General features: G+C 40.6%; 1 protein-coding gene across 3 annotated transcripts in view; it reads right to left on the bottom strand.

Annotated features, from left to right (window-relative positions):
- Positions 1–3,282: 3,282 nt before the first annotated feature.
- The window catches only part of RALGAPA2 (Ral GTPase activating protein catalytic subunit alpha 2), a 132,745-nt gene continuing 117,186 nt past the window's right edge, over positions 3,283–18,841 (bottom strand). For 2 of the 3 annotated variants that reach the window (XM_053461337.1, XM_053461338.1), the window contains one exon: positions 3,283–3,921. In XM_053461337.1, coding sequence (XP_053317312.1) covers positions 3,770–3,921 — 152 coding nt within the window. In that variant the 3' untranslated portion in view covers positions 3,283–3,769. Of the gene's footprint in view, positions 3,922–10,867; positions 10,908–18,841 lie in introns of all 3 variants that reach the window. The other variant, XM_053461339.1, reaches the window with a different exon arrangement.

The raw sequence follows: 18,841 nt of genomic DNA, 5'->3' as shown, positions 1-18,841 counted from the left end.
CCTTCAAAATAAAATAAAAAAAATGTTTAATTGGAAGCGTACAGGATTAAAAAGCTAATAACAGTATGATTTTAAGAATATCTTTCTGCATTCAACACAATGGAATGCGTTCTACGCGCCCTGTGCCATTATCAGGGATCAAGTAGGAAAAAAATGTTGCTTTTGGGATCGGTCAGTCCCAAGAAACACTTCGCAAAATTATAATAAATGATAAAACAAAAAATGAAATTCTATTTTTATAACAGGATTTCTATTTTGGATTAATTCGATGTACTTTTCAACGGAAACACAAATTTCTGCTTATAAAGAGCCAACTTCCTTCACACGCCAGCAACCCATTTACAGCAAATAATGAACATATCAGATAATGCGATGATATTTCTCTGTTGGAATAAATACTTTTATATATACCTTTTTCTAGCTATTAGCCGTGTTTCGTGAACCGGGCTCTGTATTTAACTACTCGGAAAGTCCTTTATGCACAAAAAAATAGAACAAGTTTTCTTTTTCTATCAAACTACTGTCGTGAAGTGCTAGAGTCTGAACAGCTACATAATAATTTCAGTCTTACAAATCAATTTGGTCTGTTTGCCTCTTAGGCGATGGAGTAAGATGTGTTCTATTTCTCAGATATTATATGCAGGGCGTTCTATAACCCATCTATTTCTTCTTCATTGTATTGTGTAAAGGACACTTCTATGTAACTGCATGTCGATGACATCACAGCAGCTGGGAGGAACTGCCATTGGGAATTGACTCGACTGTAAACTCTTTGTAAAATACAATACGCTCTCGATCCCTCTCCCTCTCGAGAGAGCAGATGGGAGAAAATGTCTGCCTACGGGAACATACACAAAGAGTATCAGAAAGATGTTCAGACACAAAAAGGACGCACGGACACTTACAGCGCGCAGTTTACAACAAAATCACCAAGTTTTGTGGCAGCCTCGCTGTGTAAAACCATATTGATGCCTCTAAAAGTGCAGGTTTAGGTTTCGTTGTTTAAAAAGCAGCTAAACTTGGTAACTGTGATACTAAATCCAAATCATACACTACTTGTTATGTCCTGTTTTACCCATTGTACAACGCTGCGGAATACGTTGGCGCTATTTCGATCTATAAATGTTTTCTAAGCTATTGCTGGTGAAGCAGCCGTCAGATGAGATAAGCAGGCAGATTGATGTTCACTGAAAGTAATACCAACAAATAGAAATGTGAATATTATATATTTTTCAGGAGTGTGATGTGTTATGTACAGTTTCCAAATGAAAAAAACAACCCACAAGTTTTAATATTAGCTTTTAAATACTTTTAATTAAATTCAATTTATAACCTGGGAAAAAAACAAAAGGAATTCGTTCTTAAAAACATCAGTAAGGATGGACATTTCAAGCATTCATTTGACTTTACAATTTTTATAATACAATTAATGCACCAAAAGGGAAATTTTAAGGACCCGCATTTTTTTTTAAAGCATACTCTCATTAGAAAGAACATGTTTTGTAATATACAGATAAAACATTGCTATGTACAGCTTCTAACACAACTTCACTAGAATGGGCCTTCAATGATTTGTTATTCGAGCAAAGAAACCCCCCCCCCAAAAAAAATAATAAAAAATAAAAAAGGCCTCTCAGGAGTTTGTCAATCACAGAAAAGAAAGTCTGACGTCTTACCGACATACATTTCACAGAAGGGACCGGATGGGCTAAATACTCCCTCTCGAGTACTAGCTGCCTCCTTACTATAAACTTCACATTAGATGCAGTTAAGGGCTGGGTGGCGTTGACCACCTAGGTGTCCACCGTAAGCTTCTAAAAATGACAGCCAACAGGAACTGGATTCATTATTCAGTAAATCTATATTTTATAAGGGTACTGCTCTTGTAATTCTGAAGAAACTGATGGCCAGCGTGTTTAAATCCAGCCATTCACCTCGCTTTGCGTGGAAATGATCTGATCAGTTTAGCCCTACTAGATCCTCCTTGACCAAGGCCAGTTTCACCCTCTCATCATTCTGGGCCTTAGTTGTTCTAAATCAGTGTCATATGAACCCGTGGAACCCCAGGAAGCTGAGTTAAAATAATTTTATAAGCCATCAACCCAACATTTTCATATCTTTACTTCGTATGTTGAGAGTAAAATATAATCTGACCAATTACACCCAATGAAAACCCATCCTTCACCAAAGATTTATCAAAACAAACAACTTGATCTGCAACACGGAAACTCTAACAATTACTACAAAAACATGTTTCTCTGCAAGTCGAGCAGGAGCTAGTGCTAGTCCCTGAAAGGCTAGGTGGGACAGTAGTAAAGACATCTGTTGATTTGGCCCCAGGGACACCATATTGCCTTCCAGTTTGATACCGGGGCCAGAGATAAAGAGAATATCTTCGGGGTTTTCCACAAAGACGAAAGAGAACAGAGCAAAAATAACAAAATAGAACATGAAAATAAGTTCTCAGTATAATCAAACAGACCGTATCTACATACATCGAAATTCTTTTTTCTAGATCTGCTTCTTCGGACTGAACGCGAGTGCAACAAAAAGTATCTTCCCCACCCCCAACAAAACGATTACTTACATATCTCCACAGGTGCATTTAGCTGCATTTTAAGATTCCTCTACTTCACACACATTAATAGAATGAAGACAATCACATTAAAGGGTTAACGCAAGATTTAAGGGTCATGAAAGGAAAAAAAACAAAAAAAACAGCAAGAACTTAAATAGGAGGAAAGTCAAACAAACACCTGAAAAAGAAACGCAACGTATGACATCATCATTAAATGCAATCAACAAAACATTAAAATACACAACTCTCTACCAATGGATTTTCACAGACACCTATGGATTGGACATAAAACAATAAAATTGGGTGTATATAGCGGTGTGCCTCAAGCACAGCGAATGGAATCCGGCAGCAGGGACATGGCCTCTGGCACTCCAGCTGCTGTGAGATGTGACTCCCCATTCTATAGCCCGGCTTGGTATCATGAGAGTTGCAATCTACAGACAACATATTGCCGTAGGACATCCATTTCTGCCCAGTAGTCACACACATTTTAAACTGGCTCGACAGGGCCCGGCGTGTAAAGAAAGGCACCAGCCTAAAACACAGATCACCTCTGCAAACAGTGCTCCTCGTCAAACTGTCTTTTGGTGTTAGTGTCTGGAATACGTATTGCTTTAAAAAGTGGAGGCCCGCAACAGAAAATGCAGCATCGTTCCTTATCTAAGCTGCGTCAAGAGTGAATCTGCGTTGGAGACTTATTCTCAGGAGATCATGGCCAGCTTTTTTTTTTTTTTTTTTTTTTAAAGAACCGCTGAGGATAAGGTCCAGGCTGGGAATGATAGGAATGATACCGCAGCCTTTCCAGCAGTCAAGGTGCTAATTAGACTACAGAGCAGCCAAGAAATAGTGAGGCAACAGAACGCAGTGACTCAGGAGACCTTGCAGGAATTCTTCAGATGTTGTGATTCTTGCACACCCGTTAAGTGGTCCCTCACCTTCACTCCTGTTGCATCATTAAGCGCGCCTTCCCACCACCAATCTTCTAGCAGGAGTTGCATCATACCGCAGTGTCTAGCGGATGGTTTACTCGTAACCTACCCATGGGGGTCCCGCCCCTCTAGACACAAAAGACAACATCGCACGACGTGTCCTTATTAAAAGTTCTGTTCACAGGTACAAAGTCCTCTCTTTAGTTATTTAAAAACATCTCTTCGACAGAGTTCATTATAATAAAAAAACAAAAAAAGTGCTTCAATTGGAAGATTTGCTGACAGCACTGGCGGAGCGGCGCAGTTTTCCAGACATTTTGTTTTTTGTGGCGCGGGTTAGTGTTGGAGAGGTGGGATCTGAAGCCTCTGCTCCCGTGGCTCCGGACAGATCCGAACTGGTGCTAGCGGGGAGACCTGGAGACGAGAAGAAACTACGGTCAAGCAGTTACCAAATCTATATGTGATGTGTCAAAAACGCAAAAATACATTCTCTCCCGAAATGACGTGCAGCGCTGCGGTATATGACGGCTCTATATAAATCAATAAATAATAATAATAATGCAACTGTACATTATGTAGGAGGACCAGCTCAATCATTCCTATTCACTGGGGCTGTTTTTTCCCCCATAACAAAGCGACGTTGGTATTCTGAAATATTAAAAACTTGCCCTCCTACCCCTGGTTGGTTTATGGTCTCTGGCATACGCTCTAAAAATTCAAATTTAAGGAAAAAAATTCTGCACAGCCCTTCTACATGTATATACCACAATTAGCAGACATCTGACTGCAGAGCTGAAGTGAACGTGAAGCCACAGGCTGTAGTCTTTCAATGTTTTTTTTCCTTTTGTGGCTGATTGGGATGAGCCACACGTTACACTCCATCCCTCTTACAATCAAACGTTTAAAAAATCACTGCCATCAACTACATGTTTTATCGCAACGAAAACCATGGAATACGCCCTTGATACACTTGATGGTCCATTGCAGACGTCTGAGAAGAACCATGCCAGCACGCTGAATAACAAAAGAATAATCAACACAGACTTAAAGACACAGAAGAGTTGAACTAAATATCCCTGCTTTTCAACCCAAAAAAATGATTATTTCACACCAGACCCCATTTAGAAACACGCTATGATGGAGCAATGTGATCAGACGCAGAAACGCCACAGCAGTAAATTGTAGGCCTTGTGTCGGTATTTTATAAAAGGCAAGTCATGTTACTGGGGTGTTTACCAAAATCTCTGAAACCCTACAAGGGCATAAGTTAAAAAAACCACATCAGCTAGGAGGGCAACAATCTGCACAGCCGGGCAAATCCCTGCGTGTGGCGGCAGCGGCGGCTCATACGAGCCCACATACTGATATCCTAAACATTAACCTACAACTCAATTATTCCCCGAAGATGACGAGCACTGCGGGTCACAACAGAATAGCTTGTCTGAATGGCACCAGATGAGCTTGGAGCTATTAAACATAACAGAAAATGAATAAAATTAAAGCCTGCGTGGAACAAATCCTTCCCAGTACAATTATAAACGTGCACCGAGGAATTCAGAAATGTCTGTTGCAATCTAGGAGCGCTGTTGCTTTTGTTCTCACGTCTTTTCCCAGAGCAGTAGGGTAAGAGGGAATTTAATTTCATCAGACACTACATCATCTTTAATTATGAATCATAAGGTAGATCTGATGTAAAAGCGGGCTGCTAATCGTTTCAACACAATTCCACTACGCAGGCCAGCCTTCCATTGATGAAAGAGTGAAAGAAATCAATATCACATGATATAGACATTTAGATGATATGAAGGCCTTTTTCCCTTTTCTGCGTTGGACCCGGACGTGTATATGTATTCCTCAAGGACTGTTACTCCACGTCATGGACTCCAATCCATTACCAGAAAACCAAGCCTGGCAATGCAAAAACAAAAGGTTGTCTTTTTCAAGTGAAAATATTCATGATCGATGACAGCTTAGAGAGTGAGAAGTATATGCCATGATCCCAACAAGAGACAGATTATGACGCATGACCTTTAAGACACAACATGCCATTATTCTACCTGTGGGTAATGTGACATACACCCTGGACGAGCCAGCTCAAGGTGACAGAAATGCTTGTTTTCTAAATGGTTAACATTCGCAGCTACTCGTTAAGCTTATGGTTAAATGAACATGTGACACAGCAGTGTGCCAAAGGGTTATACTGTAATGAGAAGTGCTCATGTTATATAAAAAAAGGTTTGGTAAAGTGCTGCCGACATACCATTCCTACCAAGTTCACACGAGCAGCTAATGGCGGACTAGATACCTGCAGAGAAGCCCCTGTTAGTTACTAAACTAACTGCAACTGCTTGGCTTTTCCAGCATCAATGTCCAGCCATAAAATAACCATGGTCAGGTGCATCAGGACATAACCACACAACGTAAGGATTAGGTAGACACTAACATACATACTGTATAATGTGCAGTATAAAATTATAGGGAAGTCCATGAGCCAATGGCATAGATTTTTTCGTTATTCGGTATGGAGGAATAGTTATCTCAGAAGGTGAAGTCAAAAGCAGCAAGATTTCCTATCCAAGCTGACTGATAAAAGATTGATGGAAAAGTGGTACTATGGAGGAGAAATGTTAACATTCCCGTGAGGACCTCTCACATCGTCGTTTACAATGCTGCTGTGCTGTTCAACTAAACCATCTACGTTCCAGCGAAGAATTCTTCTGGAATGCCGGTTCCTGCAGCTTCTCACCAACATCCAATCTACTCCTCAACTGGAGTCTCAACAGAGGTGTGCACGGCCAATACTACCAAACAGGCAGGGTGAGGGAGGATGGAAGCTCTGAAGAGACACTGGCCATTGTCCCAAATCCAGTCAACTTAACCCAATGAAGGAATATCAAAAGCTGACAGGTCTAGACATCTATAATATGATGTTTGCCTTCTTAATCACACTACAAGATTTGATAAAGGGCATCTTGATTTCCCAAGGATCTCGTCAGGTTCTGGCATTCACGGGCAACGTGCCGCGTGTGTCTTTGAGTAGCGGTAACTTCCAGTCGCCGTGTAGAAGTATTTCATTAGTCAGGTGTATTTTCATGGATACAGCCCATAAATGACACAGAGGTCACACAGGGCACAGAACTCAGGCCATTGGTGTTACCTGCCACCCAAGTATCCCATTGTCAGATCAGACTATTGTGCGTTCCAATGAGCACGGCATTTAGACACAATCACAATAGAGCTAACACTCCTCCTCCAGCTCACTTATAAGGAACCTCAACACCCCTCCAATGAAAGACTTCAAAACATCCCAGATTGTAAAGAAATCCATTCACAGAAATTGTTCGGCACAATAACAGAAACTGCATGTCTTTCACTGAGTATCTTTGGAAGACAAAACATTTTACCTTTGGTTTGTTTATACATAGAACACATATCGCTCATTAGAACCAAGGCGCAGGAAAAAAGCCGGCTTCTCGAGAACACTAAAGGAATGTAAGCAAGAAGTTAACAATGTTCTTAAAAGCCATCACTGTCTGGGACTGGGGAGCAATCCAATAAGGAAACATGAAGGCTTAACGAACGTATGATCTTATGACACATGGGCTCGATTCTGTTGGGTGGAATCAGCATAGGGTAATTTTCCTATGATGTTGTTCATTGTTAGGTTAAAGGGCTACATTCTTCTTTTTCAAGTGGAGAAAGTCGCTGATGCCTCACAGCCTCAGACTTCAGCGAGAGCTACTGGAAATTAGTTATTTGCATCTCCGAGTTGCTCAATTTCAAAGCCGTGAGTTCAGACCTCACTGAAAATCAATGGAGATTCACTTTGTGATACGTCTTCTCGAATGGTTAATTTACCAGACACTCCAACGGAGAGAAACGCCTAATTACCTTGAATTTAGTCAATAGATACCTAAAAAAACTAGGATAAAATGTAGTGGTAAAGGATTGGAGGCTAAAATGTGGACCGAACTCTTGATATGCTCTACATCTTAACAGTGGGGAAACATAATTTCAAAAACTGGGGATAAGGACCTGAAGAAACAAGTTCCAAAACAGTTCCTCCTCCCTCCTTTCTTTCTTTAATGTCATTAAAATAAAATATATTTAAAAAGTGTTTCAAGACATATGCAGCGTTCTAAACATTTATGAAAAATGGGGACAGGGAGGAAAAAGAAAAAGTTAAATTAGACAAAACCTTAAACATATCAAATGCCATATATTGTATCCTAAATTCTTTAAAACGTATCTGTTAAACTGCTATAGGTGGCTAGAAGCAATAAAGGGTTAATTATTTAGGCTCCCACAAACAAAACTGGTTTTGATTGTTTTAATGTTCGACATCTCTAACTAATCCTATCTAGAAGCATGAGCGCTAAGCAGAGGGCTTCCTAAAATCCACGTTATTTTAAAGAAAACGGCTCTGTGAAAAAATGCAGATGCTTTTCAGTCTGGGGTGGTAGGAATGGAAATTCTCCGTCCTTTCTTTTTTTTGTGCTCCCTAAGGGCATGGAGATAGGGGGGAGGGAGCGGCTTTTTGTATCATATGTTCCTGCAGCTAAACAGAATGGCAGATGGTCAAATTAATACAAATTCAGCCAATTGGGCAAGCTGACGCGGTATTCATGCAAGCTTCTCGACAATACAGCTCCTGCGCATATGAAGAACTGTGCCGTCCAAACAGGCAGGACTGTGTAAAGACCGGCCGGCCGCACCTAGGCGCTTAGCAGCACACTCCGCATTCCTTTAGCTCCAAAGTTTGTGCATTCCATCAGTCAAAACTTTCTTCTGGCAAATCCTTAACTATGCAATCAACCTTGAAGCTCCTTCTGAAGCCTCTTGATTGATAGAGAGACAGCAGCTGCACAACGCGCAAGTAATAACCGCACAAGATAAAGGCTTTCATACAAATATTGTAATTCCACTCGCAAGCTGCCTGGCACGAACTCTAATTACTTGGCCTTTTTCTTGTAATGAAACTTTGAGGATCTGTTTCCACACCGAGCTGTAAACCAATTAACCCCTTCATCCTACACAAGCTCACTCTAGCTGGGACAGGAATAAGGCACTGCTCAGAATGGTGCAGGACTCGTTACAGGTTACACGTTACAGAAAAAGGCTCATAAATTACCCCATGGTATGTCATGGGTATTCTTGTGTCTTTAAGGTACAGTCAGACTTCAAATATATATAATACAAGACAGATATTAAATACAGTATATTGGAACCTCCTAATGGTGCACTTATGAATACATTCTGTTTGGTATCGCGTTAAAACGGATCTTATATTTAAACGGGAGGAAAATACTATTATCTTTTATGTAGCGCTGAACAATTTACAGAGCGCTTCTTACAGTCCACACATTCAAAGGGTATTAAAAAAACTAAAAGTGGCTAAAAAACTGTTACAGAGTGGGTAAAGATGGCCCGCTTGCACGCTTAAACATGATAATAATAATAATAATAATAGTGCTAAATTCAGAAAAAAGCATAACAACTTTTTTTGTATCAGTCAAGAAAATACAACTATAATCACTATATGAACTTATTTAATGTAAGTGAGAACACATTTAATGTACATAAGTAGCAGTCCCAGATATCACCCAAGGTTCTTTCAGATGGATATGCATCACTTGTAAATGACACTAAAGACTTGACAAGTTTTTTACATCTATATCATAAAGACATCGATGTAAAGACTGCGATTGATTTAGGAAACTAGTCATCCCTAGGCCAAGCTCACTCGTGTAATATTATGCCAAGGGTCACGTATTAAATGGGACTGCTTCTTTAAAAAACTATTATTGTCATGAACAATAAGCAATGTGAAGGAAACGTGCTTACATAATAATAAGAAAAAAACAAGTGGCTTCAAGGTGTCCAGAATCAGAATGCTAGTGCCCCCTAAACAGCCGTGCATTCATTTACGAAATAAATGCCTGAGCCAGAGGTCCCCAAACAAATTCCACTTGCTCATGCTTGGGTATCTCTGGCATTGAAGCAGTGGAAACAGTAATTATACCTGCTTTACACTGATGAGGTTAAGAGTGCAGTTCCAGGTGCTTGGTTCAAAAAATAATTTGTTCTGTGCAAATTGAATCTGCCCTCCCGCTTTCCTAATTATATTTCTTTCTCTGAAAATCACCAGTATGATTCTGATTTCAGGCAGCTCTTGAGAATGCATGGCTGCTCTTAGCATAGCGGGAGTCTTCCTGGGTTAAGTAGAAATTCATAAATAATACCGGCCAAATATTAGTAGCGGTATTCATGCAGGGGAGCCGGGTGTTTGGGAACATGCTTGCACTTTCATTAGTGGGCTCATATTTAAACAACATGGCTTGTGGACACAGTCTGCGAAATGTTATCGCGCAGGACTTGTACATTGTACAATGCTGCAGAATATGATGGCGCTATATAAATCAAGAAGGGAAAAGCATGTACTGCATACGGAACTGCACTTTTAAACAACATCAAAAAAGATAATTCAGAGTGATTTGTACAGAAAGAGTTAAACATGAGTCCCCATGCCGTGTCCCCTCTTGTCCCCACTCTAAACCCTGTCGCTATCTTTCAGTTCTATGGCTGAATTGTAAATTGCCCAGACAAACAAGCAGAGCCAGCACGCCTGAAAAGGTCACACCTGGCGTGTGGCCAGCCTGCTCCCTAGCCTGCTCCCTCCAATCTCTAGGCTCAGAGCACTCAGTATTTCCCCTTCTTTTGTCTGCCTTTCCTCTCCCAGCTGTTCCATTCAGAAGCCCAATCTGCACTCCCCTCCCCCACCCCCCCAAAAAATAAAGGTACTTATTAAGTTTAGCTAACTCAAAGGGCCAAAGCTGCACAGCACGTGCCAATTCTTATCTGTTCTATCTACAGATCCTATTCTACGCGTCTTAAGCCTACAGAAAAAAAAAAAGTGAGAGAGAGAAAAAAGAGAGAGGAGAAAAGTAAATGGATTTTTGCTTCCATTGGCTCCCCTGCAGCAATTCAAACAAAAGTGCAAAGCAACAAAGACATTTTCCAGTATGGCAGGTGCTGGTGTCAGATACCGCCCCAAGCAAACACAAGCAGAAGAGAAGAATGTGCTTTTCTGTCGAAGCTCAGACATGCAAGGGCAGGGGAAATTCTAACAGTACCGCCGTATTGTCAGTGTCGCTGCACAGTCAGGTGTTAATTCCCACTAACACTTGTTTCGGAGAAGCTTCCCCGGGAACGTGTTTTCTTTAGACATCATTCTCGGTTTTGTTTCATTTCTTTTATTCATTTGTCATCCAAACCACATAATAAGAGCTGATTAGTAAAAGCCGCGGTGAAACAAGCAAAGCCATAACCAAGTGAAGCCTCCTAAACGCATGAATCTTACCTTTGCTCATTACCGTAAAGGGACTTTTACATATTCTAATCTGAAAGGGGAGGAAGAGAACAAAAACACAAGATCGAGTGAGTAAACACATCTGCTCCGAACGCATGAACATCAGAGAAAAGGCATCGTTTGTGAGCTATTGCGCAATGCGAGATGAACGCTGTATAACCCTTTAAATGGCATATTCGATGCCTCTTTATCACTGGCGCTAGGAAGATCTGCAACACGTTGGAAAGTGTAGACAAGCATCCAGAGAGGATTCTTTGTGTAAAGAATAACGCATAAAAGGTACATGGTGATACATATAAAAAATAAATAAAAACACAAAAAACTTGGCATTTTACTGAGATATTAGCTACACAGGGTACCAATCAGCAAAAATATATTTCATTTAAACATCATGGCAGACTATCTATAGAGAATAGGCTTCTATGTCCGGCTCGTAAACTAAAAGAACTCCAAACGTCATGCAAAAGATATATATGCGAAAAGAACAATTCTTCTGCAAAGTGTTACAATCGTTATAGAAATCAATTGAATATTTATGGTTGAAAGTTTATACAGAACCCCCGAATAATGGGTGCATAGCAATAAAATATAATTTTAAGGCAATCACAAAAAAACTCTTAAGTTTTAAATATTTCTGCAAGCTTATACGATCGCTTATATGATTATCTATAGCTAGCTCTTTGTGATTGCGCTAAAATAATAACAGTAGTAGCTTGCATTATTCATTTTAATTTCTCTTAAAAATACAATGCAGGAAATGCTTTTGAGTGAAAAAGAATTAGTTTACGTCCTAGAAGAGAAGGAAATAACCCTCAGTGATCATATGAACTCATAGAGCTGACTCATTTTCTATTGTTTTAATACTGTTTCAGTTAGACATTTAGAATTTTATATACAAAAAAGGCTGCTAATGTAGAAAAAAGGATCATGTAAGATTTTGTATCAGTTTTACTCACAGCAGGATCTACAGCTAGTATATAGAGGATATATATAATATATACACATATACAATATAAAATACATCAAAAAGTGAACATCAAAAATGTTGCTTTAGTACAAGATTTCATGGACTCTTCTTCTATATAATGAATGCAAGGCTGCTAAAGATCATGGGAAGGTTCAGTAATATCTGAAAGGATTTATGTGTCTTATTTCTTTAAATAAATTAGGGAAACAAGTAAAACTATTTAGATTCCTGGATGCAGGACATTTCCACAAAAACTAAGTGGTTTAGTTCTAGCATAACATGATTTTACCGATTGTATCCATTTATGGCAGAAGATGAACTGTACCCAACATGGAGTAGCAAGGATTGGATTTTTTCCCCCTCGACATATTTGATTTTCTTGCATTGCCTCTGCAGGGAAGGTGTTCCAGGTCAGTGACGGGAAGCTTTACCGTACCTTTCAAGGTTCGCGTACGATGAAAAAAGCCTTCTTGAGTTCTTCGCTTCCTATGGTTGCCACTTATTCACCAAAAGAAAACTCAGCATAATCGGTTTGCTAATCTTTGGCCGTATACGGTTACTAGCAATCAAGATTTTTGCTCTTTCATGTATACCAGCTTTGTACGAGGCAACGTGTTTCATAAACCTATATGCCTATGGGTCCAAGAATGTGCCACACACACAGGGGTAAGATGCATATAGCGGGTGTCATGAGGCCCAAACGCCACCGAGGTCACATTCTAATCCTTTAAAACGGAAAATTATTCGTAGGATATAGACAGAAATACACCCCTATGGCCTGGAGCATATCAATAATAATCAGAACAATATTTCTGCTAGCAAAAACGCCTTTTGAATGGTTTTAAATCGAGAAGACCCTGGGGGTATTAATATAATGCGTTATTCTTTTCAGGGGCTAAACTATCTGCATTTAATAGCGTACAAGTTGTTATAGCAGATCATTTCTTAATCTTATCCATCTTCAGTAACAATAAAATGCCACACAACCAATAATAAGACTAAAAATAAATAAAACTAAAAGGCAGATTTATCATACACTAGGTGTATATGTACTAAATAAACATTATTATATTCTTTGCCGTAGTTATTCTCAATATGGTATGAGCATCTAACCAATTACATGAATGCAATAAATGTACGGTTATTTGGGCCAATCTGGGGCAGAAGTGATTAAGTCTCCACTTTAACAAACTCAGAAGGATTAACCAATATGGTTTTTTCTATGTTGTGGTGATCAGTGGGGTTCTAGGGGGGAAAATGTTTGGGGCGGACAAAAAAAAATAAAAAAAAATTATGAGGAGGGGGTAACAGATGCAGGCACAGAAGGGGAAAAGATGTAGCAGGGAGTGGGGGCACAACGGGTCAGAAATGAATGGGGGCAGGGAGAGGGAAGCCTTGGAGAGGTAACAATAGAGAGAACGGAATTTGACACCAAGAGATCCAGTGGGACAAAGGGAGCAGAAGTTAGATGGCTGATGCCTGGCTGAGAACACGGCAAATAATACACTAATATATATTGCATTTTACTCCGTGCCAATAACTAGCACACCATATCATTTCAACCCAATCTGTCAGTAAAGGGGTGCCACGCTGCTAGAAGTAATCGCTGCTCTGGGTCTAATTCAGACTAAAGCACCCGTACTCACACTGTCCCTTACAAATGGCGAGTGCATGAAAAATAAACAAAACGCAGAATGAAACACATCCCATTTACACAACACATCTCGAAGTTTGACGATGCCCAACTCCCCGGAGCTCTTACAGCAGCGGTGACTAACACTTTGTGAAACAGGAGTGATGAAAACGAGATGTGATGATCACTAACCAAAAATAAATGCATGGACATGCTGGAAGTGAAAGAATGATATATAATTAATCTCCAGCCTCCCCCTCTGCTCCAGACGTCAGCCCACCCTCAAGCTATGACAGCTGTTAAGCAGCGCTCTTATCCGCATAGGACAGCACAGAAGATACACAACGGCTGTTTTCTAAACGGTTAAGCTGAGGATATCCATGCACACGGCAGCTCAATTACATTGTTGTAGGGGCTTGCTTCTATTCACTATGTGGCTTTCCAAGGAAGTCCTAATTAACACTAAAAACTGAAGTCGCAGGACAACTAAATACTTGTGACCAAAACGCGAGCACACAATCAAATGCCATTTCAATCACTGCATTCAAACATTATTGGTGATGGACAGATTAAGACTTAATCCGCGCAACAATTACTCTAGAAAGCTTTATATTCACAATATTTTAAGATACCAAAGTGCTATTTGATTGACTTGCCCGGTGGGTTATCGTAAAGTGTATTCTATCTTTAAGCAATTGCCGTGTGATTTATTTAATGAGTTTGGATGACGGACAGACCCTGCTACGGTAACCAAGGTCTGTGTCTTGGAATTTCCTGCGCAGGTCTCTGGTGAAGAGATGAAGACACGTTGGCCTGTTAAATATTCAATAAAAAGAAATCCTTTTACACCAGCTAACGGCATAATATAACCTGCCCGGGCAGATTTACATGCCACCTGCACACAGAAAAAACAATCCCAAACAAAAAAGCTTTGGAAATGGGGTCTAGTGGGAAATGGCAGATCATGAGCAAAAATGCATGGAGAGAGAAGAGAAAGCAAACCTACCCCCTGCTCTTTTGCCCCCTCTGTTACCCCTACAAGGTGGCAGAGGCTTATTCTCCCAAACAGAGATTCAATCAGGATGGATTTATGAAGAACGTGGCATTAAAGTAAGAGGCACTCTTACCAGTACCAGTCTGTTGGTGCCATTTCTTTAACGTTGAAAGCGACTAACGTGTGATGTAAAAAATGCCTAATTACAGTGTGTTCCTCCTCTCTAGCACGTCTATGGAATGTATTACAGAAAATAGTGCGTGCCAGACCCCTATCACTCCAAGGCACAACTCTTATTATGGAGGCTAGTGTGAACCTCCTGGACTCGGCTCTCTAAAGAGTGCTATAAGGGGTTAGGAACAGATTCATGCACGGTTTAGGATCGCAGATTGCTTCCCCATCACACGTCTAATTATTGCAAAGTGAAGAGATGGTGTAAAGGGGCGAATCTATCTTGCACCCTTACTACTGACCTTCGGCTGTCAGCACGGCACGGCTAGGACAAGCTGGCGCCATTCATTAAACACTGAACGGCTACTAGTGCGTGTTAATGTGGGTGCCTATGTCTTTCCCCCTAGGGTGTTAAGTTGGGGCTATTCTTCCTTTATATTTCTGCCTCACGTAACAGGTAAAGAGGGACTCTGTTTGCATCCATTTGGATAAAGCGCATCATTACGCTTCATTTTGCAAGTCATTAACATACGGGATGACCTCATAGTGAACAGATGCACAGGGACAGAGCGGTGATTAGATCAGTCTTCTCAGCAGTGCAGAGTCCACATGCAATTAACCCTTTGGCGTTTTCATTCCCTCCCACTCACATAATAACTATGCGCAGGAATATAAATCATCAAAATCAGGCATGTAGTACCAGGATATTATTTTCAAGTAAAAACGAATCACTCTGTAAGTACAGCCAAAGTGCGATTTGTACGGGTTCAACTCCTGTATCTTTTGTGGAACTCATGTCTGTGTTGGCTAATTATCTTGGTTTGATTTGGACAAACAATATTCTAAAGATGATTACAGTAAAACATGGGGACGTTTAAATAACAAGCGGCAAATAAATCAAAGGCCCTTGGCACAGGGAAAACAGTTGCTTTAAGTTGCTTGCTGCCTTAATGTGAAGACGGACATATCCTACAGGCACAAGGCTGTTTTAATTTACCGATGGCAAGCTGTAACCATGCGCGTACGTAATAAACATATACAAAAAGTGACTGAGCTGGAACGTTTTAATAGAAATCTTATCATCAAAGCAACAGATTCAAAAGGTCAATTAGTAGGGACAGGCCAGTTGTTTAATAGGGTGATACCATCATTTTTTTATCCTTGTAATATAGTTCTTTTTTTGGTAAATTAGATACATCGTGTACAATGGGTACAATGTCCCTAATATGAACTAAATTTAAAAAAATTATGATTTCCATCTGCTTGATGTCTACGACACTTACAAGTTCCTTATATAAAATTATCTAACGCCGTGCTACAGATTTATGCCAAAATGGGCCAATGAGCAGAAATCAGGCCTGAAGATGCTTGTGTCACAGTAGAATGTCAACCTCCTTGGGTGGACTATGTCTCTGGGGCCTTCCTTCAGAGTGCCCTTGCTCGTTGACATAGGGATGAAACATGAAATCTGCAGACACATAAGAACCATTCGGACCATCTAGTCTGCCCATTCTCCTGATCTAACGATTCAGACTTTAATCAGTCCTTGGTTTTGTCTTAGAAAGAACTTCAAAGTTGCAGCACCTTCCAGCTCAGTGCTTTAGGCAGCCTACTAGTTTGCCTTTACTGATCGGCCAGCCTGGGTAGAATCCGTGTTCAAGCTAATTCCGGCAGTTTGGAGAGCAAAGAGCAGAATGGTTTCAATCAGATACACGCTGCTCAGTGTATATCAGAAATCTATCGCAACACAGTTAAAGTATGGGTATTATTTACAGTGGTACTAATGTAAAGTTATGAAGGGGACAGAACTATGATAATGGAGACATACAGGACATAATGCCATAGAGCCAGGGACGGGCTAGGCCGGGGGGAAATTGCCCCCCAGGCCGCCCGAAATCTAATCTAAACGGCCGCTGGGTGCTGATGCAAATTTAATATGGCAAGCCGGATCGGCTATTAAATGAAAAAAAAAATAGTATTAAAGCAGCGCCGCCGGCATCAGCACCCAGCGGCCGTATGCGATGGCCGCCAAGTGATGGGAGCAGCGTGAGGGGTGAAAGCTCCGCCCCCTCGCACTCACCTTTCACCCCTCACGCTGCTCCCATCACTATGCGGCCATCAGATTGTTGGAAATCGAATCTAAACGGCCGCTGGGTGCTGATGCTGTCGGCCGGAGCTACTTTAATACTTTATTTATTAATTTTTAATATGGCAAGCCGATCCGGCATTTTAAATAAATAATAAAAAAAAGGATTAAAGTAGCTCCGGCCGGTGGCATCAGCTCCCAGCGGCCGTTTAGATAAGTTTTCCAGCAGTCTGATGGCCGCATAGTGATGGGAGCAGCGGGAGAAGTGAAAGGTGAGTGCGAGGGGGCGGAGCCACTTCACTTGACTTGCCCCCCAGGCCTTAGGCTGCCAGCCCTCCCCTGCATAGAGCGGTAGCCCGACAGTATTCCAAATCTTAATCTGGAGCAACAATTTACCTCTTCATTATCTCAGGGTTTTTTTTATATACAAATAAAACTTTTTATATTATATGGACAGAAAATAAAACCTCTTGATTTACATTTGTGTATCGCAGCACACAGGTATACTCCTTTCATTTTGTTCCAATTTCAGTTCTCCATAATAATAAGAAAGTCTCAGATCACCATATCAGCTAATTATCTTTTTAGGCATTTTATTTCTGCGCTGTTATATTTTTTTTTGGCAGTGTGCAAAAAAAAAAAAAACCAAGAAAATTGCACCTGTCCTACTTCTATAAAATGTAGGAAAAAGTGAAAGAATGAAAACAGAAAAAAAGAAAAGGATTGGGAATTAGCACTAATGAAAAGCCCCGAGTTTGAAGCTCTTTCTAATGTCGCTAAGTATTCCAGTTCAACAAAGATAAATAGAGGCCATCCCTATGTTTCTTGACGCCTCTCCAGGAAGCAGGGCGCGATTATGTAAATAACATTGGTTCCCTTTACTTGTGCCAGCTTGCTTATCTCCAAAGCCTTCTGCCTGCTGCTACTGGCGGCCACTACGAGTGTATGCACACAGCTCTTATCTCTGAACAAAGCTGGGGAAACGCACGAGGACTGAAGCCAGCAGTGTTGGACATTGACGCATGGCTGATTTTCTCTGCGATTTACTTAACTGAATTTCATTTCTTTTCTTTACCACTGCAGTTTTGATCAGAGAAATGTATTAACAGTGCCAAATGAGGGCTTAGGGGGAAAAAAGCAACGTAGAGAAACATTTATGAATTACACAGTAGGATACATATATTTGCTTTTTGTAATACAGAATATGTATCTGTGCAATAGGTTTCATTTAAACCTTAATAGCTCAGCGCACAGCCCATCTGGCAAGCTCGCTGAAGAGTCTAAAAACCTACATAAATGTAAACTCCCAATATGTAAGTGTGACTGACAACTGCAGGTCACAACATGTTTTGCTTCGCTTTACTGACCCTAATTGGTAAATATTCCGTTTCACCAACTCCCAATGAGCCTGGGGAGGAAATAAACAAGTTTTGGATTTCTACGTGAACGGCTATAGAAATGTAGTACTTTCTGGAACTACCAACTGTACAAAATGTTGAAGTACGGGAAACTTGGAACCATTGGGATACTTCTATGTGTATGTGGCAGACGTAATAAACAAGGTACTGAAATCTTGAGTCCCATAACAGAACACAAGTATGAGGATAATCATTTACCAATTGTGAGTTCGTAAACGGTTTTGGGGAAATCTTGTCTTGAACCAAAACAAACGCCAACAATGTTTTATATTTTCATTAAGGTACATGAATAGAAGCTACTATGCTTTTGTGTCGCTAATATGTATCGTGAATTAAACTGTGGCTAATTGGGAAGGTAGTGCAAGCTGTTATGAGAGTGCCGCCTCAGTGAAGAACGGGCTACTTTGAGTAACAATAAGACTGTGCACTTGTGCCTTGTTGTCCTATGGAAATTATACCCCAGCCGTTAGACCTTCGTGTCTCCGCAGACTAATCCACATTTAGCATTAACATCAACGACTTCCATTGTGAGGGGCATCCCCGACTGCTCCCCCAATAAGCAACTACAGATTCAAGTGTGGCCATTCAGCTCTCAGAGGAATCGAAATAAATGGGAGCCCGGTGCTGGGAGAGGGAGTTCATTAACCTCGCTGGATTTGGAGGTTAAAAGAAGAGCCAAAAAGAAAGGAGTGAAAA

This window comes from Spea bombifrons, chromosome 3, assembly GCF_027358695.1.
Source record: "Spea bombifrons isolate aSpeBom1 chromosome 3, aSpeBom1.2.pri, whole genome shotgun sequence".
In the NCBI taxonomy this organism is placed as follows: Eukaryota; Metazoa; Chordata; class Amphibia; order Anura; family Pelobatidae; genus Spea; species Spea bombifrons.
This window is presented reverse-complemented; position numbering and strand designations above follow the sequence as displayed.